This window comes from Dasypus novemcinctus, chromosome 3 (genome assembly GCF_030445035.2).
Source record: "Dasypus novemcinctus isolate mDasNov1 chromosome 3, mDasNov1.1.hap2, whole genome shotgun sequence".
NCBI lineage: Eukaryota > Metazoa > Chordata > Mammalia > Cingulata > Dasypodidae > Dasypus > Dasypus novemcinctus.
The window spans coordinates 170,884,241-170,910,159 of NC_080675.1; the positions used below are offsets into that span (position 1 = coordinate 170,884,241).

At 59.2% G+C, this 25,919-nt stretch overlaps 1 protein-coding gene across 5 annotated transcripts in view; it reads left to right on the forward strand.

Annotated features, from left to right (window-relative positions):
* Window positions 1-9,866, forward strand: part of LOC101417831 (uncharacterized) — a 35,582-nt gene extending 25,716 nt beyond the window's left edge. For 3 of the 5 annotated variants that reach the window (XM_071214365.1, XM_071214367.1, XM_071214366.1), the window contains 3 exons: window positions 60-125; window positions 5,266-5,386; window positions 6,497-9,866. In XM_071214365.1, the coding sequence (XP_071070466.1) occupies window positions 60-125; window positions 5,266-5,386; window positions 6,497-6,925 (616 nt within the window). In that variant the 3' untranslated portion in view covers window positions 6,926-9,866. Of the gene's footprint in view, window positions 1-59; window positions 126-1,826; window positions 2,158-2,922; window positions 3,046-5,265; window positions 5,387-6,496 lie in introns of those variants that run through there. The other 2 variants (XR_009185186.2, XM_004455210.3) reach the window with 2 other exon arrangements.
* Window positions 9,867-25,919: the final 16,053 nt, after the last annotated feature.

Genomic DNA, 25,919 nt, shown 5'->3' on the forward strand with positions numbered 1-25,919 from the left:
AGCGTGTTTGCCCCACTTCCCATGCTCTTCTTGCTCTCACGTTCCTTCTGTCTCTCCAGGACGGGCTCCCGGGTCAGAAGATGGGGAAGGCAGAAGCAGGAGGCCCTGGCGGCAGGAGTCCACAGGTGGGTCCTGGGCCCATCCCTGCTGCGTGCCACGTGTGCGCTGTTCACAGGTCTGTCCATGGGACGTGGCCGCGATGGACGGTCAGCGGAGGTTTGGGTCTTTGCTTACTCTTTTCTTCGTCTTCTTCAGGAAGAAAGTAACCTTTGAGGAGGATATTACCAAAAAAGGGAAAATACCCCTGGTAGTTCTTGGAACCAGCTGCCTGTTAAGTTGAACCACATGAAATTCCTTTCTTGGAGGGCCAAAACAGTCAGATACCAGTAATTTCACATGGTTCAGCCTAATGCATTTCCACTCCTGGGACAGTGGAGAGGGAGCCTCCTCTTTTCCTTTATCCCCATAAGCACCTTTTAAAGGCTCTGAGATTTTAATCATCTTGTTCCTCTTCATCCTATGCTGCTGTTCTCCAAGTTGTTTCAACAACAGGAGGAAATCACCCCAATCTCTGGATTCTGCTGCAAGGGGAAACCACCCCAGCAAGGCTCCACTCTGCCCCAACTTTCGGACACGTCCCCTCGCAATGCAGGGCAATTAAGGTGGCTTTTGAGCACATTTTCTTTCAAATATTAAGAAAAAAAAAGTCTCAGGCAAAGTTTTCTGTCCCAGGAGGCATTTGCTTCCATCCGGGTGCCTGAAGTGGTGTTTGGCCTCACCTCCTGTGTAGACATCAGCCGTTCTGGAGGATGGGCGGGAGCAGGGGGTTGCTGGGGGGGCCGGCTCACAGCCCCTCCGTAACCTTTCAGCCACCCCAGGCCGGGCGGCCAGCGGGGCGGGCTTGGGCCTGAATGCTCTCAGCGTCCTGCATTCATTACACCATTGTCGCAGTGTGTGTCTGGGGCTGCCTCTGGGGGTGTGTGTTTCTTTTTGTGTCTGCGTGTCACTGTCAGGCTGTGTGTGTCTGTTTAGGTCGGCCTGTCTAGGCGCGCTCGGTGCGACAAGGCGCAGGGGTGGGGGGCCGGGGAGCTGGGAGGAGGGAGGGCACATCAGAGCCCCAGCTCTTCCCCCTCGGGCACCTCGGGAAATTTATATCTATTTATGTATTATTTTTTCCCCACTGTCCATTGTGCGGGGCTACATGCGCGTGTCTGACCAGGTGTGGTGTGAGCAGCCGCCGGGAGAGCCCCATCTGCCACGGGCGCGCAGACTTGCCCGCCCGCCCACCGTCCGTGGGGAGCCTGTCCCTCCGCAGCTCACCATCTCCCCTCTAATTTATTAGCTGGGAAGGAGGAGAGAATGAAACGCAGCCTGAAGACAATGGCTGAGACAGCAGGTCCCACCCTGCGCAGCCCCGCCTCGGCTGCAAGCCGGGTCTGCACCCAAGGCTGCTAAGGCCCAGGAAAGAACCACCCCCAAACCAATCTCTGAAAATCAGGTGACTGTGGACGGTTGAAGGTGGGAGAGATCAACAGGACGAAGGTTAGAGCTAGAGTTGGTATCTGCTGAGCCTAAAAAGTCCCCCCATCCACTCGGGGTCCCCTCCCTACTGCCAAGTCCCCGCCTTCGTCTCCCCAGCTCCCAGCCAGGCAGGGAAGGGGCCCAAGGCAGCTGCAGGGGCTGTGTTAGTAAACACTCTCCTGGGTTCCTGTTTCCTGCACACACACACCCCCTTCTCCACTCCCCCCATGCCCTGTTACACCGCCCCCCCCAGCATCCCTTTTCTGTGGCCTGTACAATGAGCCCATTGTCCCCAGTGTGATTTGAATAAGGGATCGGGCGGCCCTGTTCCCAGCATTGTCCGAGGGGCTGGGAAAAACCCCAGCACAGGCAGGAGGACCAGACCAGACAGAGACAGATGCCTAAATTAGCAACAAAGCTTTGTGCACGTCCCCTGGACAAGGGCTCGCCTTGTTTGCGTGGGCTCGAGGGTGTGGAGCTGGCGGCTGCCCGCCCGGCTCCCATGTTAATTAGTTCTGCATGCATGTCTGAGAAGGTGCCAGTGGAGATGTGTTTGCCTTTCCGCTGCAGGGAGGAGCTCTGCTTGTGGCTGGCCAGCGGCCTGGGGTCTGCGGAGCCGAGCAGCTGGGCCCCCAGGTAGGCTGTGACCCTGGGGGGGGACACCTGGGCTGGCCCGTCCCGCCGCTCCGCTGCTCTGCCCGTCGGGGCGCCTTGGCTTTGCCCCCTCCCCTCTCCACTCCCACCCTCTGTGCCTGAAAGTTGGTGAGCTTCGACTTGGGGCAACTCACTGGCTCCCACCCAGACCCAGGCCAGTGCCTGTCCATCTGGCAGTCTGTCTCTCGCGACACTGGGCCCCCCGGGACAGGGCAGCAGAAGCGGCCAGTCTGGGCTCCGCTCCGTCCCCGAGCCAGATGGCCAGTCTGCTGATCGCATTACGGCCTCCCCTGGCCCCAGACCCCTGCCGCCCACCGTCGGGCCAGGCTCCTGTTGGGGATATGATGGAGAAGCCCACCTTGTAGGCCCTTGCAGAGCCCCTGAACAGGACAGGGGCCTGGTAGACAGCGCGCTTGCCACTGGCTTGCCACGTGACCCCCGGGAAAGCCGAGGCCCCGGCCCGAACCTCAGTTTTCGCATTGGCAAGATGAGTGAGTTGAAAGTCATGGCTCTCTTGCTCCTTCGTGGTGCTGAAAGTCCGTGATCCTGACTTGTGACGGTGCCCCTTTCAAACCTGTGTTGATTTAGCTCGATGGCAGGAATGGGGCCAGTGAATTGAGGTTAGGGGGAGAGGGAGTGCTATAGGAAGGAGTTCATCACCTGCAACTGCAGAGTGCAGGCCTGTGTTTTCAGAGGAAGGAGAAACAGCGCAGGTGGCCGAATCCTTACAGAGCCCCCCTCCCGCAGCCAGGGCGCTTCTCCTGCCCCCGCCCCTGCAGTGGTGGGAAGCAGACCCGGGTGCAGCAGAAGGGAGTTTGGCAGTGGCCACAGAGGAGAAGCTGAAAGAGCAGCTGCTGGCCGGGGACCTGGGTATGTCCTGGCCGCCCCCTGCGGGCCCTGGGGTGGGGGGCAGGGAAGGGGCAGGATGCCTGCCAAGGTGGGGGCTGTGCCTTAAGAGTCGCCACTTCTCCAGAGCCCCTCCGGAGGGCCGGAGGCCTGGGGCGTCACCCCTCTCACACAGGGGCCGGGGCTTTGGGATTCAGTGACCAGGGGTCTAGCTGTCGGCCTTCCCCTGCGCAGCCCCACTGTCCCTTCCCTCTCCTCCTGGCTTCCGGGTTAATCCAAGCCCAAGCGCGGGACCATTTGCCGTCCAAAAAAGGTCCTGTGCAAAAACTTCAGTTCTTGCCCCGTGGGTCTCCGTCACAGAAGAAATGAGGGCATCTCCTTTCCTACAGTCCTGGTGACCCCACACAGACAGAAGAGAGCTGCATTTCCTGTGTCTGCTTGCAGCGATTTGGGGTGCCTCTGGCTCAGGGACTGCTGAGGGAGCAGCTTTTAAGCCTAGGTTCCTTCTGTGCCTCCTAGGCCCGCCTGCCCCGTCTCGCGCTCCCTCCTGGGGTAGAGGAAGGCCTTGCTCCCTGGAGCCTAACCTCGGCACACCAGCACAGGCAGGAGAGACCTGGGCTTTGCCGAGGCACCGACCTTCCTCTCCAGCCGGCCCACCCCGTGCCCTCACTCCTTCCACCTTGGCCGCCTCTCCCGTCCCCCTTCTCCATCCTTCTGCCTCTCTTTCCAGGACCTCTTTTCCTTCCTGGTCTCCCAGGCTGCTGGTCTCCCAGGCTGGGTTCCTGGAGGGGAGGCCTGAAGCACAGTGAAGACAAGTATAGAGGCTGGAGCTTCGGGGCAGGGCAGAGTGAGAGCGTGCGCCTGGCAGGGCAGGGCGGCCAGGGGCAGGCTGGCGGGTGCGGGGCAGGCGGGCAGGAGCGCCCGGCCTGCTCCTCCCGGGGTTGCAGCTGCCTCAGCTGGAGCTCAGCTCCTTAATCTGGCGATCAGTATGGTGCTGGGGGCGGCTGGCAGAGGCTTTAGGAGGTGACAGGGGATCTCAGGAGTCGCACTCGGCTAACCGAGCGTCACGCAAAGCCGGGGAATCGCATTCCAGGCGCGGTTCCGGGCCTGAGGCGGCCTGGCTGGCCCAGCCCATTGTGGGGGTTCCCCGATCGAGGGCTGGGGCGCCACCTTGCTCTTTGTGGGAAGGAGAGTTCCCGAAATGACGGCTTCCCAGCCCTTTCTGCCTGGCTGGGGTTTTATTGCCTGACCGCCCCCTGCCCCTGGCCCTCTGGCTGCCCGTCCTGCCGAACTGTGAGTTGGTCAGCTGGAGAAAGGCACTCGGGGCAGGCTGGGGGTGGGGATGGTTCTAGAACTAAGTGAGTGTGCCAGACAGGGCCCTGAGAGCACCTGAGAGGTGGGATATCGAGCCTCGGTGGTCCCAAGGCTTCTCTCGTGCACCAGGATGGGGTGGTCTTGGCTGGGGAGGAGGGGTAGAGGAGGAGCTGTGGGCCGGGGCCCAGAGCAGGGTCTGCTTTGGCATCACTTGGCAGTAGGCCCTGCATGGCATGGAGCCTCTAAACCCTCATCTGTAAAGGGGAGTCATAACCCCGCTTAGTTGCTGGGAAGAGTGTGGGGCCGGCAGAAAGCACTAAATAAGGGTACATTGTCCCTTTCTTCTCCTTAGGTAGGAAGGAGCTGAACCTCTTAAGGTCATTTAATAAGGCTGTTGTTTGGGGTGTGGGAACCGGGGTGATACTTTGATTTAACACTGGTCCAACCCGGGCACCCACCCGGCAGCATGGCCGTTGGCCCAAACCATCATCCCAGGGAGGAGGGCACAGCTGGGCGGAAAATAAGTTCACTTGTCTCTGTGTCTCTCTGCTCTATCACGTGTCTGTCTGTCAACAAGCCGCTGGGCTTCCCTTGAGGGCAGTTTCTGGTGAGATCTCAGGGGGCGGGGATCTCCTTTGCATCTGGAGAGGGTCAGGTCTGCCTGGCCTGGGCACCTCGGCATGGCCCGGCAGAGGTCCTGGCAGCAGAGGGCAGGGAGCTGAGGTCCGCCTCCTCCAGGCCAGCCCGGCCCGGCTGCAGCTCAGCGCACTAGGCTCCGTGGGGTGGGGTTCTCCTGGGGGCTCTCCCCTCCCCACGTGCCCTGGAGCTGCCCCTCCTTCCTGGCTCCTCACAAAATCCCTGTGAATCGGGACCAGGGGCCCATCCCTTCTCTGCTCCCCCACCCCATATCTCCATTTCTCCATCCGCCAGAGAAGTGTGTAGTTCCCGCCGTGTGGCCGTGGATATGAGCATGGGCGTGCAGTGTGCCAGCGAGGAAGGCGCCGCTGGTCTCAAGGCCAGGCCTCCAGAGACCTCCGCTGGACACCCCTCGGTACACAGGGCCCTGTGCCGACAGTGGCTTCCTCTCCCTGGCCTCTCTCTCTGCCTTTCTGGGTGAAGGCCCTGCCCCCGAGGGCCCAAGGTGCCTGGAAAAGGGCACGGGAGGCAACCCCCCCCACCTAGCTGGGCATCAGGGACCTGCCCCCAGCCCTGCCCTGTTGAGTGGTCTTGGGCAGCCACCCCCTCCTCTGGACCTGGAAGGAGAGCAGTGCTGAGCTGGTGCCCGAGGTTCCCCTTGGCTCTGCCGTTTTATGATCGGAGAGCTCTTCCTGATTTTCCTCCTCCATCACCTGCCAGGGAACCGCCCCCCTCCTCCTCCCGGCTCATGGGAAACCCAACCAGTTTTGTCCCCTGCAAGCTGCCCTGGGAAGCAAGGAGGCACCTTCACCTGGAGTTGCCCTGGCCACAAAAACGAAAACCCAGTTTGCTGCTGGCAAGTGACACAGACTGGGAAGTGACCTGCTCTGGAGCAAGACTTGGCCAGAGGGCATCAGTCTTAGCTTGGTCTGCCCCCAGCCCCAGCTCTGGTTGCCTTCTTTTCCATTGTCCTTCGCCCTCAGGCCAGGTCCTTTAGACTCAAAAGCTCCAAGCTCTGAAAAGCCATCTCATGGGGGAAATGCTATTTCTTGGTGCCTGGCCCCACTCCCTGGCACCCCCTGCCAGCCACCCATACAGCTGACACAAGTGCAGGCCATGGGCAGGTCCTTGACCTCTCTGAGCCTCAGTTTCTATATTTCTAAAATGAGGGCAACCACGCCTTTCTCATAAAGTGGCAGTAAGTCATAGAAATAATATCGGTAAAGTGCCTTGAATTTATTTGGTCTCACTCTCGCACCTGCTGGTACTACCTGAACCCCGAGGGCTCAGAGGCCCCAGACATAAACCGCTGTGCTTCCTCCTCTTGTGTTGGGGTTGAGGGCTGCGCTGCCCTGGAGGTTCTGAGACAGCCTCGGGCATGCTCCTCCCCCAGCATAGCCCCTTCCATCTCCAGGGAGCAGCAGTACCTGGTTCCAGGCCTAATAATACCTGAATGAGATTTATAGGCCACCACCCTCCCCAGAGTGCAGCGCTGCTGCTCACGCATTCTTTCTCTTATCTTTAGATGGCCCTGGGAAGCGTGACGGGACAGCCTCTTTTCAGCTTTTCTGAAAATGGAGACACTCCGGAATCACGGGTCTTGCCAAGGTCACTGCCTGGAATACAGACCGGAGCTGGCCTAGGACAAGCGCGGTCAGAAGAGGGAAGTCGCGTGGACAGGAGAATGCGGTCACCATCCTGCGGCCGTGGAAGCCAGGGACCAGGATGGAGGCGGCTGCCCTCCCTCTCCTTCCTGCAGGGGCCCACGCCTTTGGCCGGTTGGCGAAGGGCCCCTCCGCCGTTTGCGCCGTCCTCACCTCGCCGGCCTGTGGGATGCTCCGGCCAGGCCTCTGGCAAGCAGAACCTCTTCGCTGTCCACATTTCCACCCCAGAGGCAGTGGGGCAGGATGCGGGGAGGCTGCCAGAGCTGGCGCTCCAGGCTTCCAGGAGTTAACGCCGCCCTGTCCCAGCTGTCGTCCCCGACGGTGCTCCTCTTGCTCCCTCCTCCGGCTCACAGCAGGCAGGGCCCGGACCCAGGAGCCAGGCCGCTGTGCTGTTGCCAGGGGAGCCAGGAGGCAGAGCTGAGCTATGCAGGGAAAAGGCCCCGGCTGTCAACGCGGCCGAGATGATCCACCGCCGGCCCTGTGCAGCTGGGCTCGGGCGAGCCTCAGCCCTTGTTCTGTGCCTGAGAATGGTGCAGCCCAGCGAGGTTCAAGGGCAGACTCCCTATTCAGAAGTCAGGGGTTCTTGACGTCCCATCTCTCCCGGGGATGAGTCCCTCCCCTGCTCGCTTTCCCTCCTGCTGCACATTCCCGGGTGCCTTTGGTGAGGACCGCACACCCTCTCTCTCCTCTTGCCCAACCTCCTCCCCAAGGACCCCTGAATAAGCTCCCGCCAAGGAGACCGGGCAGGGCAGAGGAAGCCATTCAGGCGGCGCCCCAGCCTTGCTGGCCCGCCCTCTACTCCCAGCACCCCATCAGCCCCCCCACTCCCCTCTGGCCCAGGGCATCCCTAGGCCACCAGCCTGCACAGGCCCAGACAGGAGGAAACCACTGGGCACTGCCCTCGGCAACAGGCCAATCCAGTGCTGTTCTCGGCAGGCTCCACGGATGGGCCCGTACGCTCTCCTGCCTTGCTGTCTTCATGCCCCTGCACCATCGTGCATCTTTTTTTGGACACTCCTGATCACTGTTATGCAACATTTGCTAAAGTGTGGCAATGTCAGAATGTAAAAGGCATGTTTACTTTGTCACAAATGATTCACACTGCTAGGAATTTACTCTATGGTGGTATTTGTAAGTTTCTAAAGAAGTAAGTGCAAGGATGTTCATTGGAGCACTTCTTTTTAAGAGTAAAGAAATTGGGGCGAGCCTATGGTCCATTCCTGCTGTGGAATACTATGCAGCTGTAATTTAATGTAGCTCTGTACACTGGTGTGGAAGGCTGGCTGGTGTATATTGGTGGGTGAATAGGCAATAGAGCTTAATCTATCTGGGGTATTTAAAAGCCATAAGTATGCTTGTCTCTGGAGGGTTTCTGGAAGGATGTACTAGAAGCCTCCCTCTGGGGAGTGGGGATGGAGGGAGGCACTCTGCTGTACTGTTACGTGTTTTTTTCCATGCTTGTGAAATACTTTAATTTAAAAATTTAAAGAGGCTGTTTAATTTCATAGGTTTAACTTCTCTTAAGCAACTTGGGGGAAGAGCTCCTAGAGAACGGTGATGATGTCGCAGGGAAAAGCATTCCAGAAACACCGGGGATCTCTGCCTTTGGCCATTTTCGGGCCTAATCATCACATATCAGCATCCTCGTGGCTGCTATGGTTAATTAAAAACCTACCAAGGAGCAGGCTTCGTAACTCTGGATCTCGCTTGGGTGGGTATCATCATTCCAATTTCTCCAGCACCAAAGTGGGAGAGATTGGCTGGCCAGGGCCCCTAGGCAGGTGATGGGCAGAGAAAGGGCCCTGGTGGGAAGGGTTGAGGGGGCTCGGCTCCCTGTTCCCACAGGGTGGGTGTTGGCCCTCTGTCTTTGGGAGCTGCCTACTTGGGGGAGGGGCCCTCGGAAGCTGGAGCCAGCCCGAGGGTGGCATGGGGCAGCGGGCCAAGGTGGGCAGGGAGGCGTTATTGTTTTGGGGGCCGGCCTGGGAAAGGCTCTGTTTGCATAAGCAGGGGGCGTGTGGAGAGAGCCATCACGGCTGAATGCCCTGCCCAGTGCACAGAGCGCCAACTGCAGCCCCTGCCTGCTCCACCCCCGAGAGGAAACGGCCTGGAAAGTGTCTTTGAGGGGTGACACGGGGCCTCAGAGAGGGGAGGGGTGGGGTTGGACTATACCCATTGCAGGCTCAGAGGTGGGGGTAGGCAGGTGAGCACCACCTGTCGGCCTGAGAAAGGCCTTGGAAATCTGGGTGGCTGCGACAGTCACCCCAAGTCAGCTGTGGGACTGCTGGAGAAGACGAAAGAGACATTACATCAGAGCATGTGCAGAGGGCTCTGGGCTTTATCAAGCGATGCCTCATAACTTCAAGGACTGTGGGGCCACTGGTACCCCCATTTTACAGATGAGGACACTGAGACCCAGAAAAGCTAACTTACATTCTCAAGTCACACAGCTGGTAAGTGCCAGAACCGAGATTCCAAACCAAGTCTCTAACTCTCAAGTCTCTACTCCTAACCCAACACCATCCAGTTTTGGTTTGGCCACTTAAAGGAAGTCCCCAAACCTGTAAACCCCTTCTTGCCAGTCCTCACATATGACATTAACCCTCCCCTGTAAAGTCACCTCAAATAATCCCCCTCCTGGGGCCTGTCATCTCTCTCCTGCTGTGTGCCCAGCCATGCACTGGGCAGGGGGATTCCAGAGCCTCATACAGATGGGGGACTTTGTCTTTGGGGTTCCCCGGGTGCAGATGCCTTTCTCAGATGCCTTCCTGGAGGTGGAGGCCTGGAGGCAAGGATGTAGTCCTGGCAGTCCAGACAAGCCCGGGTGAGCCCTGGAGGCGGGGCTGGGTCTCCACCTGGTGGGAGGTGGGACACGGGGTGCAGCCCGCCCATGGGGCCTGCTGATAACCTGCTCTCCTGCAGACTCCACTTCTTTGGGGTCCCAAATCTGAACAGGCCTGTTAGGAAGAGGAGAATGCCCCCAAGTCTGCCCCAGTGCTTCCCAGAGGCTGGCCTGAGGAGGGCCACTGCGCAGGCCGAGGCCCGGAGACACAGAAATGGGAGATTGCATGGAAGTAGCTCGAGTGCCTGGGATTCTCCCAAGGCCAGTGGATCTTCTGGGGTGGTCCTGAGGCAGGACTAGGGCATGTCTTGGGAGAAGGGCCTCTTCGTGTCTTGTGAGCCCCCCGCCTCTCTCCCCAGCCCACTGCTTCAATAAAGGGACTTTGCAAAGCCTGCCATGTCTCTGGTCAGTTTTTCCTGGGGGGCATGGGTGAGGAAAGGGAGGCACAGCCACTTGCAAAGACAACTCATGTGTCTTGGGGCTGTGATGGGTCCCGCGGAGGCCTTGGAAGGCCTGTCTCCCAATTACTGGAAGCTCCAGGTAAGACAAGGAAGGCCAGCCCAAGACCGACCTCTGAACTTGAGGGTGAGGCTCGTAAGTGCTGCCCTCCAGGAGAGGGGTCGTGGAGGTTTTGGACTGAACGAATACTCCCCTCATAAACCTCCGCTAGCATCTTCTCATTTAATTCGCACAATGACCCCATAACACTTAATCCCATTTTACAGACTGGGAAATGGAGGCTCAGAAAGGCTAAGAACTATGCAAAGCCTTGCAGCTGGAAGCAGCGGGGTTGAGCTCCAGTCACCCAAGGGGTTCTTAATCTGGAAGCCCGGAATGGGATTCAAGGGGTCAGGCATCTCCTGAAAGGCCCTAGCAAATTTCTTCATGTATGCTGCAAAATCACCATCACTGGGAAGCAGATGTGGCTCAAGTAGTTGGGCAACCTCCCTCCCACATGGGAGAGGTCCTGTGTCTCCAAAAAAAAGACAATGAGCAGAAACAGAGCACACAACGAACAGACAGCATACAGTGTGAACGACCAACGGGAATAAATAGATAAAAAAAAATCTTAAAAGTCACAATCATGCTTTCATCCCAGCATTGATCAGTTTGCACAAGCCCCTTCCACCCAGGATGATAATCAGCACCTTTTTGATCTGGGTCTATGCTTTTTCCCGTCCTAAATCACTTCATCCGCGGACATCCCTATGCGTCGCCAAGCACTATCTTTATTCCTCATTTGCGCAGTGAGTGAGGCCGAGTAAGCTGCCCAATGTGGCGCAGGTGCGGGGAGACGGCGTGTGGCCAGAACGCCGGCACAGGCAGGCCGAGCCCCGATACCAGCCCTCACACCACACGGCACCCCACACCACAGCAGCCCCGGCCGCGTATGGACGGGGTATGCGCCCCCGGCCGGCAGGCGGCGCTATTCGGGCGCCCGGCTCCCCCTGCGGTCCGCACTCCGCCCGGCAGCCGGCTCGGGCCCCAAGGCCGGGGGAGGAGCCTGGAGCCCAGGCGGGCGGGAGAGGACTGGGGCGGGGGTGCGCGGCACAAAGAGCTTTTTATTCAAATTTGTTTAGAGTTTCGCAGATTTGCATGAAAAATGTGTGAGAAAAGCCAGCTCCGGTGACCTCATCCGCACCTGCCATTAACGTTCAATTAGCGGCTGAATAGCGGCGGCCGACGCGACGTGCAGAGAATCCGGCGGGCCCGGCGCTGCGACGGCGGCGGGCGGCCCCGGTGGGGTGGGAGCGAGGGGGGCTTCGGGGCCCAGGCATCGCCCTCGGGGTGAAGATCCAGCAGCCTCGTCAATGCTCGGCCCCCCGGGGGAGGCGGGGTCCCCGGGACCCTCGACGCCCGGGCGGTTTGAGGCACGCTGGGGCCTGGGGGCGCTTGGGGATGGCCAGGCCCCTCGGGTCGCGGGGTCCGGCGGGCTCACCCCCTTCCCGAGCCGGGAGGTGACAGACGAGTCGCGTCCCAGCTCAGACGAGCTCCCTCGCCACCTTCCGGACAAAGTGTCAAGTACAAGTTCAAGTTCAGGGCCAGGCCCCGGGGGGGGGGGGGGGGCGCCTTCCCCGGTCGCCTTTGTTCTCCGGGATAATCGCTCCCACGTCCCCTCCCAGGCGGGGCCGGGCAGATGCCCCCGCCCCGCCCCACCGCGCCCCGCAGGAGCCGCCTCCTCCCGCCCGCGCGGCGCCTGTCCCCTGGTCCCGGCGCCTCGGCTCGGGACCACCGAAGGGTCTGGGGGCTCGAGGCGGGGGACGGCGCGCTCCGAGCCCGTGGGAGCCTCCCAGCCCCGCAGTCCCAAGCGCAAACCACGCTCCTGCGGACCGACGCCCGCGCGCAGGTAAGAGCCCTTGGCGGGGTTCGCCCCGCACCCCCCGTGCCCCGCACCCGGCCCGGGACTAGGCGACCTGGAGGAGCAGAGCGGAGGGGCGTGGGCCGCAAAGGGCCTGGGAGACTAGGCCCCCCGCCGGGCCTCCGGGGGGAGCGCTGCCGCTGCAGGGCTGCGAGGAGGGTGGGGATGCGCACAGCGGGCCCGGGCGACCTGCGACGCGCCCGGGGAGGCCTCCCGCCTTTTCCAAGGGCTCTGGCTCACCTCTATCCCATCGGGCGCCTCTGGGACTCCGCTCCTTCTGGCTCTTCCTCGCCTCCTCTCAGACTCTGGCCGGAGGGGCCTCCGGTTAGGGCATAGCTCCCCAGACCCGGAGACCCCTCTTGGACGGCTAGAGGGGGCTGAGTGGAGCTCAGTTCCTGGGGGAATCCGCTGTGGCTGCGTCTGCCCTCACTCCCAAGTCGAGGTCTCGGGCCTGGACTGGGGGTGGAGGGAGGGGGATTCAGCAGCAGAGCAGAGGTGCTAAGCGTTCCCGTTTCTTGCAGTAGCGCCCAGGGCTGTTGCTGTGTGCCTGGATTGTGTGCAGGGACGGGGGTGAGCTTGTGTCACCCAACCAGCAGGCCAAGCTGAAAAGCACAGAGGGGGCTACTTTTGAATGGCCCAAACCAGGTCTCCCCCACCCCGACCCTGCCTTCCTTCCCAGGGGCTGGCTTTGAGGTTGTACACAGTTCCGATGGCCCTGATAGTTGGTTCCTAAATTCACAGCAAATGAGAGAGGGGGAGGACTTCTCCCAGCCGACACTGCTCCTCGGCTGTGTTTCTTCCCCCTCTTCTCTGTGTTGTTCCCAAATTTCTCACACCTGGGCTCTTACTCATACTGAAGTTCCTGCCTCCAAGGTACAACTCCTTGCCACCTCCACTTGGCCAAGCTTGTCTCCTCCCCGCAGCCTGCTCAGATTCCCTACACATCTCTCCCTCTGTTAACAGCTTCAGCAGAGGGGCTGACCTGCTCTCAACACCCGCTCTCTTTCCACCTTGGTTTAGCACGGTCTGACCTCCCACACGGTAATGGGATTTCCCCCAGGCCAGGTACAAGGTCTAACGGAGACATCTTTGTTATCTGCTGCACTTCAATAAATGAAATAAGTGTCTGGATGAATGGATTAAAAAAAAAAATCAGACACACACATAAACTTAAGCATCGAAGATGGAAGGGTTTTTTTAAGTTTTGTTTTTGTTTTTGCACTTTGGCTCAAAACAACCCTCGGGCTCTGTTCAGTCACAGACAAGGTCTCATTCAGCAACAAGAACCAGCAGGAAAAGGCTCCACGAGCTCTGTTAAAAAGAAAGAATTCCGTGCAGATTGCTTTAACTTTAATAAAAGAAGAAAGGCTAGAAGGGAGAAAGCTCTGCTTTCTGGCCAACTGAGTCCCCTGAGGACTTGGAGGGGCTGGGGTTTCACCCATCGAATCCACCTTGGGTCCTCCTGCTGGACCTCAGTGTGGCCACCAGACACTTGCCCCAGGTGGAGACCGTGACCTACTCAGTCTTTCGGCTCCCAGTGATTTGTCACTGACACGCTGATATCAGAGGAGCCTGGGAAGACATGCACATCTTTTTAAAAAGGGAGACAGGGAAGTTTTTCTGGAAACCATGTGCAAAATTCTGCTCTAGACCCTTCCTCTTCCTCATGTGAACTTCCGGCCTGAGCGGTAATCTGATTCTCCCTGGGTCATTGTGACAGCTTGGACTAGTCACTACGTTTCATACCAATATCCAAGGATCCCCAGTTTATGGATGTGTGGAGCAAGGGACTCTAAACCCGCGCAGTTTTCAGATGAACAGTGCAATAGGCGGAAATTGCCTCCCAGCATTTGTTCTCCCAGCAACCCTAGGAAGTAGGTCTCATTATTAGCCCTTTGTACAGATGACAAAACTGAGGTGTGAAGTGGTTAAGTAACTTGCCGTCAGCCTCACAGCTAGAAAGGGATCAAGGAGGGCTGTGCACACGGGCTGGGTTAGACATGCTTGACCATACGACGAACATGCTAGCTTTGTTCTTAAGGTAGTTGCTGAAAATGCTCCCCCCACCCACCTGCCCCGCACCACCAAACACGTTTCACATGGATTCCCTCGCTTTCATTATGAAAAAAGGAGTTAGGGACAGGAATGGGGTGGGGTGGGGCGAGCGTGTGTGAACAGTCAGCCTGGGTCTTTCCCCTAAAAATCCTACGACCTTTGCCACTTCCATTCCTCATCTGTAAAATGGGCTTGTAAATGGGTCGAATGCACTTGTTGTGGAGAAGAAATAAAACGCTGGAGAAGAAATAAAACGCAGGCTGTGTGCGGTCTAGAACTAGTGCCCGAGACCTTGTAGAGGTAGCCGTGCATGACAGCCATTATTTTAGCAGCTATCACCTTTAATGGTAATGTGACTGTCACTTTGCATTTTTAAGACCAACACTCCTCCCATCCCTCGGGAAGAAAAAAAAAAACAGGCCAATAGGTATCCAAGTGCTTAAGCCAAGCATCAAGGGGGCGTCAGGACTGTGGGGTAACAGTAGCTCCACTTTGCAGGCAGGTCACCCAAAGCCCCGGGAAGTCACCAGAATCCCCAGCATCTCTGAAGATGGTGCGTTGAACTCTTGGACCTCTTGGGCCCTAACCAGTGAGGAGGATGTGTGTGTGTAAGCGGGGGGTGGGGGTGGGGTCTGGAAGAAGAACCCTGTGGATAGCAGAGAATTTGAGGCTGAGATGACTATTAAGGACATAAACCGCAGGCATGTCCATTTTTTCTTTCTTAACCATATGATCTCAAGACCATCCCTCTCAAGGAAGAAAGTAAATTAAAGCTAGACCTTGCTACGGAAGCAGACATCTCTTCCTCCTTTCATTCAATTAATATTTATTTATTGAATGCCTGCTCTCTGCCAGGAATTGTTTCAGGCACTGGGGATACAGAAGAGAACAAAACCAGAAAACCCTGCCCTGGGACAGCTGGCATTCGCGTGCACACGGGTGTGCATGTGTGGACGTGGAGTGTGTAGAGAAAATGCCTATAGTTCTGTGCAGTGCAGAGCTGCCTGTCCCGGGCGGGATCCCTCATCGTGGGGAGGGGTCTCCTGGGCACACTCGCCCCTTCCCCCACTTACTATCTCACCTCTTCAGGCCAAGGACACATGTTTTCACACAGCTGTCAGGGTCGGTCTGTGAATGGAATTAAGGAGAGAAAGGGGGAAAGAGAGACGGACTCAACTTCTTTCCATGAGGGAAAATAAGTACAGTACTGAGACAAAGAGACGCTCAGGCCTCCTGTCCCTCTCCACGCCATTCCCGACCCGGATGCTGGGACCCAGGGACAGCTGCCCTGGCCGTGGTGTGGGGACAGCCTCAGGCATGCTGCTAAGTGCTGTATATTTTTCTGTTTGTCCAGTTAGCCTTCACCACAAGACTATGAAGGAGGTACTGTTATCAATCTACGTTGGAGGAGAGGACATCGAGGCACAGAGGGCCTGGGTAGATCATAAGTGGCGGAACTGGGTCAGATGTGAACCCAGGCGGGGAGCTCCAGGGTCTACACCCTAACCCGACTACCAAACTGCTTACTGAGGGATCACGTTTCAGAAAGAAATGTCCACTTACCTCGGGGTGGGGGGATCCCATTCCCCGCCCTCACTTCTTGGAGGCTCAGATTGGAGGTGTTAGGAGCCCCCTTGCTTTGCACCCGAAGAAAGTGAAGATGGTGAGGGACTTGCCTGAGGTCACGGCCGAAATGGACACCAGAACCAGCATTTGGTTACTTGCTGCCACAGCAGGGTAGCGTTTCAAGGTTTTGGGGTGAAAGGGGGCTCCCTTAAGGGGAGATGCCTCAGGGTCCCAGTCACCTCCATCTCATCATCATCCCAGCAGTGGAGGGCAACACCCGCTTTCCCCCCACAGTCCCGAATGGTCTCCAAGGGCCCCACACCCGCAGGCCTGCCCACGTGCCATGTCCGGCCCCCGGGGACTTGGATCTGCCCTTACGGAGCCCCGCCCACCCTCTGGGCACCACTTCTGTGAGGGTGAGGTTTCCTGACAGCTTTTTGGGAAATGTTCTCTGTTGACTTCCCTGAGTCAGAGGCCATGAGCGTCACCTTTGCGACACCCCCACTCTCCCGGCATGTGCCTTGCATGGAAGTGGGGAAGCCGTGGGGGCGGCATTCGGTTGAATGTCTCCACCTCCGGGTGCCAAGACAGGTCCGGGAAAAACAGAAGATGATGGGAAGCAGGGACATAGAACTAGTCCCTTCCACATTTGCCCAGGAGGCCCCTGAATGATCATCCCACCCTCCTGGGCATTTTGGGGGCTGGGGGATGTCAAGGACCACCCTGGGTTGGAATCAGAACCCAGGAGGCGTCCTGGCTCTGCTTCCCTGCGTCATCATGTCGCATCCCTCCTCGAGCTCCAGTTTCCTGGTCTGTTGAGGTTGCTGAGAGGTCTTCCTGGCACACCTGGCAGGTGGAGGAACGGAGACACTGCGTGTGAAGGTGCTTTGCAAAGGGTGAGATGGGCGGGGATTGGTTCTGGATCAAAGAAACCTTAGACCTTCAATCACAAACCCAGAGGGAGGATGGACCGTCAGGACACAGGGGACCAGTGGACTTGCCCTGAGTTCCCCAGCTCAGCTCCGTCTTGAGAAGTCCCTCTGGCCTGCCCCATTGAGGGGCTTGCTGCGGTGAGGAGGACGGGCCCAGGAGGGGCCACCACACACCAGCCAGCAGGGCAAGGTGCCTTCCAGTTCAAATTTGACATTCACTAGTGCTGACTTCATACCAGCCACCAGGCCGGGGAGGAGGAGGGCGCCAGGTTCGTGGATATCCCTGCCTGTTTCCTGGTGGAGATAGGTTCCATCACCAAACAATTGAAAAATGAGGCATTGAGGCACTTCCTGGGTGAAAGAGTCCCCCCACCCCCGGAGGGTCTTATGCTGGAAATGGGGGCACGGGGGCCGGTTGTACAAATGCCCTACACCCAAGGCTCCTGCCTGGCAATCCTCACGCCCTAATCCACTGGGGTGTCCCAGGAGCACCAGCACTTAGCGGGGCTGCGCCGAGGGAGTGGCGGGGCAGAAGCGGGTTGGAGCCGGTAGAAGCCGGTTGAAGGCGGTAGAAGGCAGAGGCCGGGATACTCATGCGGGTGCAAAAGATATTTACCGAAACGCCTTGTTAGAAACAGAAAGAAAACAAACTTTCAGCTAGCGGGGGGCGTAGACCCGAGGAATCAGGGCCTAGGACTACATCCGGGCATATCAGGAATCGGACTCGTTCCATTTTTACCGATGCTGAATCCTGCGAAGGGAAATCCCTCATGGTCCTTAGTAGTGACGATCCTCTGCCCTGATCACACCCGCACCGTCTGGGTGTGTGAAAGGTTTCGGGAAGGGAAAAGACAAGCACTGCTTTGTGAGATGGCAGCTTTGGCGCCCCGTTTCCGACCGGTCCTCTACTGACTGCCTAAATCTGGGAGACCCTGCCGGGGTCCCCGGCCACCGTGCGGCGGGGCGGGGGTACCGAGTCCCGAGGTCCCGGCTCCGTTCTTTGGGGACGCAGAGACTGGCGCGGGGTCCCGTGCCCTGTCACTCAAGGCCGTCGTGCCAAAGAGGCTATTTGCAGGGCGAGGGCAGAGCGGCGGGCGCCGCGCGGTCTGGGGTCCCCGGGCGCCCCGAGGCCTGTCCAGGACTCCCGCCGTGTGGTCTCGGAGCCGGGGCGCAGGCCGCACGGGCGGTAACCGCGAAGGGCGCCTCCCCTTCGAACCCCAGCTTAGGTCCTGGCGAAAGACGCGAGCGGAAGCCTTGCTTCTCTTGCGACCCCTCCTCATTTGTCGCGGGCGCCGGCGCGTCGAGCCCCCGGCCTCGTCTGGCTGGCGGCGAGCGGGTGGCCGCGCGGTCCCCGGTGATCGCTTTCGGTTGCGCTTAGATCTGGGATGTTGGGTTTCCCCGAGAATCGGGATTATTTTATCTCTAGTATTTTTCTAACTCTGAATTTTCGAGACTCTATACTTAACGTTAATATCTACAGCCTCCTGGTCAACCTATATTCGGCTGCAGAGCCATCGACTTCTTGGGAGCGGAAAACGTAAAAACTGCTCCGCTTGGGTCATGTCAGGTCCCTGTTCCCTGTTTCCGGTTATTCTGAAAGACTTTTTTCCCTAAGAGCAATCCAACTTGTTTAAAACACAAATTCCCCGCCCCCACCCCCCTCTCTCGGTGGACGGGAGAGAAATTATCCGGATCTGTGTTTCGAAACAATATTTTAAAAATGAGGCCCCTGGACGGGTGGGAAGTGGGTGAGGGAGGCAACCGGGGCGAACGCCATAGGAGGCTGATGCACCTGGCAGTGGCCTTGGGAAGGCAGGCCGAGCTGCTCCCGCTGCGACACCTCAGACCGCGGGACATGACTTACACGAAGCACGCTAGCTGCCGGGAGGGTGCCAGGCCCGAGGGCATCTCAAAACACTCTCTGGTGCCCTCCAACCTCGCGGGTTGCCCGTACGGGTCCCGCGGGTTCCCTGGGCAGCTCCGAGCCATACGCGCCGAGGACACGGCCCTCGGTCCCCCAAGACTCGGGCGCCGGCTGCGTTCCCTCCGCGCGCTCGACCGAGGCCGCCGCTCGTGGGCAAAATCTAGGGTTTCTTAGGGATTCCGGGGCCGCCCTGAGGGCGGGATCGGGTTTGTCCCACGACCTCGGCGCCAGGCAGCTGGAGAAAGAGACAGACTCCAATTTTCTCCCCTAGCAGTTGAAACAAAACCTGAAAGCCCGAGGTTACCCGCACCGCCAGAGGTGGCGCCGCGGCGGCGGGGTCGGCCAGGGCCGAGTGGCCGCGAGGCCCCCAGGCCTGGGTTCTGTGTCTTTCCTAGTGGTTGAGTTAGTTAGGAACTTAGCTGGGTAGCCGGAGCCGGCACTCAAGCAGCACTGCCGCCAACGCCGAGCCTGGCCGCACGCTGAGGCCCCGCGTCCGCCAGACCGAGGCTCGCGCGGCGGGGCCCAGGGAGGAGAAAGGAAGGGGGAATTCTCAGTAATTAGAGGGGAGGTTTTCCCCGGGCGCCCCTCGGTGAAGTGGCCTTGGCCTCAGTTGAGGAACAAAGGGCCAAGGTGCCTGCGCGCCGCGCGCCCTCGGGGCCCGGCGCGGCCCCCGCTCCCGCCCCGCCCCGCCCCGCGCGCCGGCGCCGGGGGCTTTGTGCGCACCGGGCGCGCCGCGCTGCACCTGCCCGCCTTTAAGTACCTTGACGAGGCGGCGCGGCCGGCTGCTCTAATCGCCAGTTCCAGAGTACCTGCTCATGAATAAACACCAGCCCCATTTATCAGGTACTTAGCGCTCATTGTGCAGGGGAAATTGGCCCTTTTCTGAAAGTGTCTTTCCTCAACCCATCTGCACAGTCGTGGTGGCAGAGTTTCCCCCACCCTTGAGACGCGCGCGCACACACACATACACATACACACGCTCGCAACACGAGGCTCCTCCAGGCTAAGATAAACTCGCTTTTCTTCTGGTAAGTGCGTGATTGAGCTGCGACAATAGGCGGAGAGGCTAAGGCCCCTGGGTCAATAGCCCGCATCTCTCCTTGACGGGAAAAGTCAGCGCGCGGAATGCAGGGCCTTCCGAAAGTATTGTCCCGGGTTCTGGGCACAGGGACGTGTAAACGCACCTGCGCAAACACGCAGTGTGACCCGTGGGTCTCTCCCCCGCCCTCCGTGCCGGAAAAACATTGGAACCAGTGGCCCAAGGTGCCCCGGAAGCCTGTGCGCCCTGGGCGGGTGCGCCCGCAGCACTCTTCTTCCCGGTTCCACACTCCTTCTCCCCGCTGGCTGCTTCCTTCCTCCGGTGGGGCCCCACACCCACGTCTTGGCTCTTAGGGCACGAGCCTAAAATACTCATTATATAAAGACCCAGGGAACTCCATCTGCAAAACCCCACACCGGTACTAGGAAAAGTGGCTCTTGTGGCTGCGCCCCCGGATGGGCCGAACCGCAGCTTCCGGCCGCGGCGCTAAGGTTTCCGAGAGCTCTCTTCTCAATCACCCATTATTTTCTTCGGACACCTTGCACTTTCTCAGTACACGGACTTGCATTCCCGGGACTCAGTTCTCTGGGTGAAATTTGCTCGGAAACAATCGATTTCCTGGACCTGCACACGGCCGGAAGAAGCCTTCGCTCTGAAAATGAAAGCGTTTTCTAGGTGTGCGGAGTTCGCCAATCAGACGTTTCTAACCGGCTTTGTCTTCACGCGGCTCCCCTGGTTTCTTTCTGTGTTTTACAAATGGAATCCCAGAAGCCACAGCCGAAAGCCCGACTCCGCCGCCCAGCCCTTGGCCTGGCTCGGGGCGGTGGCCGCTCGCGGTTCAGGGATCCGGGAGGTTTAGAAAATCGCTGCAGATCGGGTTTTCCCACCGCGGTCCCTTTACACTGTTCCAGGAGCCCGACGCGGGCAGCCTCTGAAAAGCCCACCTCCAGGCTCTTGCCTTGGGGTCCAGACCCACGACCTTGGGGTCCTACGGCGGGTGTGCCTGGCTCCGGTCGCGAGAGGCCCGTCTTCCCGAGACATGGAGCCTCTTGGCAAGCGTGCGCGCGCGCCGGGTGCGGGAGCGAGAACCCGGGACTGCTGCGGGGCTGGGCGGCGGAACGCCGGGCTGCGGTCCCGGGCGGAAACGCTGGTGGCCCCGAGCCCCCATCCCCTCCCTGCACTCACTTCGGTGCCCCTGCCAGACCCGCGGAGATCCTCCCCGAGCCCCAGCCGTGTCATCGGGCCGAAGAAAATAAGCCTGGCCCAGCTGGAATTCTCCCCCAACACAGCGACTCATTTTTGGAATATTCCAGAAAAAACAACAAGATTCCGTTTCTCTTTATGGTGAAAGGGAGGTAATTGATGGGGTGGGCCATTTACGTGATGGCAGACTCGGGAACGGTGGTGGTGACTTCCGGTGATGAGCTTTAAACTAGGAAGGGCTCGAAATGCCCCAGTCCCGGGCTTTTCCGGCTGCAAATCGGACTCGGGCGGGTCCTGCGTTGGGGGAACCCAGGCGTTTCTGCGTCCCGGCTCGTGGGCCGTCTGCAGCCCACGCGGGCTCGTTTTGTGGCTGCGGGATCCGCCCGGTGCCCCCCTCGCCAGGGAACGAGGTGGTCAGGCCTCGGGCGGGGAGGCGGTGTCCGGGGGCTCCCTCCACGCCCGCGGGGCATCCCGCCAGCCCCTGGCTCCATCTCGGAGTCTAAGGGCCCCGCGTCACCACGTGAGCCTTGGTTTATCTTTTTTGGAAAAAAAGCAGAAATTCGAATTCGTTGCTCCTAGGTGTGTTTGTGTGGATAACGGCTCGTTGTGTACGCTTTCGTTCGCACCTACCGATTTCCGGGCTGCTGGCTGCAGCGAAGGGCTTGGGGGGGCTGGGAGGAGAGGGCACCTGGGCGGCTTCCCCAAGTCCCCGAGCGCAGCTGGAGCGTCGTGGGGATGAAGGGCTTCAGCTCGGCCCCCTCTCCGGTGCGGGGTCCCCGTGGTCACCATTCTCAGTCACGCCGTTGGGTCACTTCCCTGCTGCCCCTCCGAGTCCCAATGCAACTCCCCTAAAAGTCGAGGGAGGAGCAGAATCCGGTCTGCGAGGAGCCGGGCAGCTTCGGGACTGGTTCCCCACCCTCATGGGCAGTTAGGCCCCACACCTAGGGTAGCCGCTTGGGAAATGCGGGGTTCACGTGGGAGGCCCTCCGGGCTGGGCTCTGGATCTGGCGCGGACCCGGCGCGGGGCTTAAGCCTGGCGGCCTGCACACAAGGTGGCTGCTTCTCCAATACCTCCCCGCCCCCTCTCCCGCCCCCTCTCCCCGTTTGGGCTGGGTCCTTCCACTCCCGACGAGGGCGCACAAGATTTCCTCGGCCCCCGGGCCAGGCGTGTGCGGGCCGCGGGGCCTGGAGCTGGAAAGCGGGAGAAGGCCTCCCGGGGGTTGGTCTTGATCAACGCTGAAATGAGAGCTCGGGCGGCGAGGAGCGGAGCAGGCCCGGGGCTGGGGAGCGAGCAGGGAAGCCTGTTTCACGGCACTACTGGACTTCGGCGAGACTGGGGCTCCCCAGGCCACCCTGTAGCCCCTGGATGTGTCCCGTTGCCCGTTGCAGAAGCCTTGCAACCCGCTGGAGGGGCGGGGAGAGCCTGCAGTCGCCAGCCTGTCTCGCCTTCTGAAATCCTTCAATTCATTGAAACTACCCCCCCTAAGGGGACCTGCCACCAGCTCAAAGCCCCTCGAGTTGGGTGCCCCAGGCCCCCTGCCCCGACTCTCAGCACCTGGCGTAGCTCAGCCTTGGTGGGCCGGCCTCGGCCTCGGCTGGCCCCAGTGCCCGCGAGAGCGGTTGTCTGGGGACTCGCGGGGTGGGTGCCTTCGCTGAGTAGGGTGGGCGGGTGGCAGGCTCTTGCGCTCACTGGGGCCTCCTCCTGGCTCTCTTCGCCTGTCGGGGCCCCTCTCGCCCCGGTCACAGATGGGAATACCGAGGCCGACTGGTTCAGGTTCGCCAGCAGCTGACCCTAGGTGCACCGGCCCCCGGCCCGCTGGCTCTCTGGAAGGCTCTGGAAGGGGAGAGGTGGTCCCAAAGACCGGGAGGGGAAAGGGGCGGGCGGCACCCTGAAGCGGCAGGACTGGGCCTTGCAGGTTCCACGCGCCTGCCTCTTCTGGGTGTACTCTTGCAGGCTTCGTCCTGGGCCGGCTGGCGGTTCCCGTGCTCCTTCCTCAGCTGGGCGGGCCACCCCGGGGGAGTACGTTTCGAGGTCGCAGGTCACGGGCATTCGTCTGGCCTTCTCGCGCGCCTGGGCCTGATCCGCCAGCAGGGGGCGCCCGGGGCCCTAAAGGAGCGTGTCGGGGCTCCTCCCGGGTTTGGGGCGCCACAGTAAGGGCCCGCGTGGTTCAGAGCCACACCTGACACCCCCGTGTCTCAAAACAGCACAGTTCCACGGACAGAGCCACAGATGAGTGCGTGCTGAAGGGCGAGCAGGTGGGTGGGGCAGCGTGCCACCTACGGTGTGGACCCTCCAGTTGGAAATCACGCCTTGAACCTGAGCTTCCTTACCATTCTGGGGTATCGTTGTTATATGCACTGTGGAGATGTGTGTGTGTCAACACTGTGTGTGTGTTTGTGTGTGCAAGGCGTGAGGAGCAGGGGGGCATGGTCCTTCCTAACTTCAGAGCTAGAGAGGGTCTTCTAGAACATTCAGTCTAAGCCCTTCCTTTCAATAACAAGGAGACTGCTTCTGGGCTTCGGTTTCCTCCACATAAAATACTGAAATTGTAGTGGATGGGTGTGTGGGCCTTTCTGGTTCTGGTTCTCGCAGTGCATCTGAAGGGATGTGGGCATGTGTGCACGCAGAGGGCGTATGAGCATCTGAGAAGGGACGTGTCCGTGCATGGGTGCCTTGTAGGGCTGTGTGGGTGCCTGCGGAAGTGGAGGAGGGCTGTGTGTATTCCCCTCTGCAGGGGTGGATGTACCTGCAAACTATGTGAAGACGGAGTGCATGCTTTGAAGAGGTGTGTGAGAAGGTGTATGTGTGCTATGAAGGGGTGGCCTGTGTGCTAAGGGGTGATTGTGCAGTAATAATTGTGACCTCAAAAGGGGTGAGTGTGAGTGTGTGCACACCCATGCACAGGCACACCGACACCCTCCCCCTACAGACACACACGCACTGTTCGCTGGCTGCGTTCGCTGCCCCTTCAGCAACGCCTGCCCTGGGGCCTGTTCTCCTTCCTAGGGCCTCTCAGGCCCTGAGCTCGCCCTCCCCCCAAAGAAGGGGTGAGGGGATGAGAGAGCCCAGGGACACCGGCCTCAGGGCGTGGCCCTGCCCCACTGCCCAGCAGGCTCTAACGGGCCGCAATTAGGCAGTGCTTCTGGACTGCGGAGAAAGGGAGTGAGGCAGACGGGGAAGGAGGAGGAGGATTACGGGAAATCCATTTCTATTTTCCAGCCCACTAAGCTGGCAGTGTGTCCCTGGTGTTAGCATGAGAATGGGCTGGGGCCCTGTGAACCCCCCCGACCTGCTGACCCCTCTCCCCCGACGTGAATAGCTGGGCTCGCAGCCCCCTCAGCCTCTCCAACCAGCGCCTGCAAAGCCACGACTCCTAATCAGGGTAATTTAATATATTTTAAGCCCCCGGCGGCTTTATTTTCCCTCCTTTTTGAGTTTGTTTTAGGCATTCACAGCTCTCACCCCGTCATTAGACGGCCTTATTTGACGGATGGAAGGAGCTGCTATGAGACCACAGCCCTTTGTGTCCCCCACAGAAGCCGGGCTTCCCCGTAATTAGAATGGTATTCCCAGCCATTGAGGCCTTTCAGGAGGCGGAACAAAAACTCTCCGAGATGAATATCCTCCACCTCTCAGCCCCCTGGCCAGGAAAGGGGCTGGGAGTTAAAGGGACTCCTTGGAGAAAGTAGTCTGTGAGCAAGGATGGCAGAGGTCCTGCCAGAGTGCGGGATTTAGAGGCCGTGGGGAGTGGGCACCAGACAAAGGAGCGGCGAGGCTGTCCACCGGCACCGGTCACCTGTGTGTACGTCCTCCCACGGCTCAGCTACCCTCAGCACCGGCCTGGGCCCAGCTCTGTGATCACAGCCCAGCTTGGAGTGTACCTCTGAGAGCCTCTGAGGCTGCAGCTAAACACGCAGACACACAGACTCAGGGTTGGGGTTGTTAGTGCAAACACACAATGCACATGTGTACATGCACATGCATACTCACCTGTGAGATCACACTGTCACACAACTGCGTTGGGAAATGCTGATAAATATATATGCATGCCATACACACAGAGACACAGAGCCAGACAGGAGTTTGTGGCTGTATACACACAGGCATGTGCGTACACACACACACACGGACCTCCCAGACTGGGATTTGCTTGTGAACACGCTCACACTCCTGCAGACACACATAGACACCTATCACCTGCTCCAGGGTCATCCAGACCCAATTCTTCTATGGCTACAGGGCACTGGTCTGCTGTGTACACTGTGATGAGTCCACTCCTTTTCCCCCTTCTCCATTACAGACTTGCTTCAGTCTCCATTTCTGGGTCCACGAACAGCATGCTTCCAAATGCAGAGATTAACGTGCACATGCCAAATGCACGGATGCATGTACATCCCCTGGCTCACACTGACACATGAAAACTCAAGAAATACCATGGAACCAGCATGCCATTACAGTGTTTCATTTTTTCCAGGCCAGCCTCTCCCGGACATCACCAGACATGCAGGAGGATTTCAAGGGCATGCCCCCATCCATGCTGTGAACTCATCTCATAGGTCGGCTGGAGTCCCCACTGGGGCTCAGGTGGGTTCCCATGTCATTTGGGAAGAGAAATCTCCCTTTTCCAGATGTCCACCCTTGAATTCCAAGGACAAATGCCAGGTGCCTTGGCTTTACGGTACAATCTGAAGCTTTCCCCAGGACTCAGGAATGTCTCTGAGGATGGCCCCAGGTCTGGGAGGCTGCAAAAGGCCATCTTCAACCTACTAACTGACCCACAGGGGATGCAGCCCCATGGAGAGGTAGTGAGTGTCCCATCTCTGGGAGCATTCAAATAGGGGCAAGGTGATCACTCAGTCAGGAATTTATTTAATCCGCCCTCTACTGTGTGTCAGGCCCTGTGCTCAGGACTTGGAGCCTGTCCTCGATGGAACATATTCTTAAAAGGGGAGTCCAGGCACTCAAAATTTGTACAAGGGTGTAGGGGCAAGGCTGGGGCTGGATGGAAAGTGGCATAATGGGCCTCTGGTTTTCCCATTTGAGTTTTGGTATTTTTGGACTGGAGTGGCCCAAGGCACAGATGTGCCAGAGGAAACTAGGAAGTCCCATGTTGGGTAAATGATGGATCGGCTGGTCTCCAAGGCCACTTCCACTCTGAGTTTCTTGACTCCTGGTTGAGATCCACGGCTCTCTTACTGTAGCGCCCTTCCCCTTGGGTGTTCTCTTCCCAACACACTCCTCACAGTGTAGCTCCATCACGGCACTTAACACCCCATGCCAAAACTGTGCCCGGGCCCATGGTAAGGGCAGCACCTGGGGCCCATTCAAGGTCACAGAGGAGAGGCTCATAAAGAGTGATGAATCTG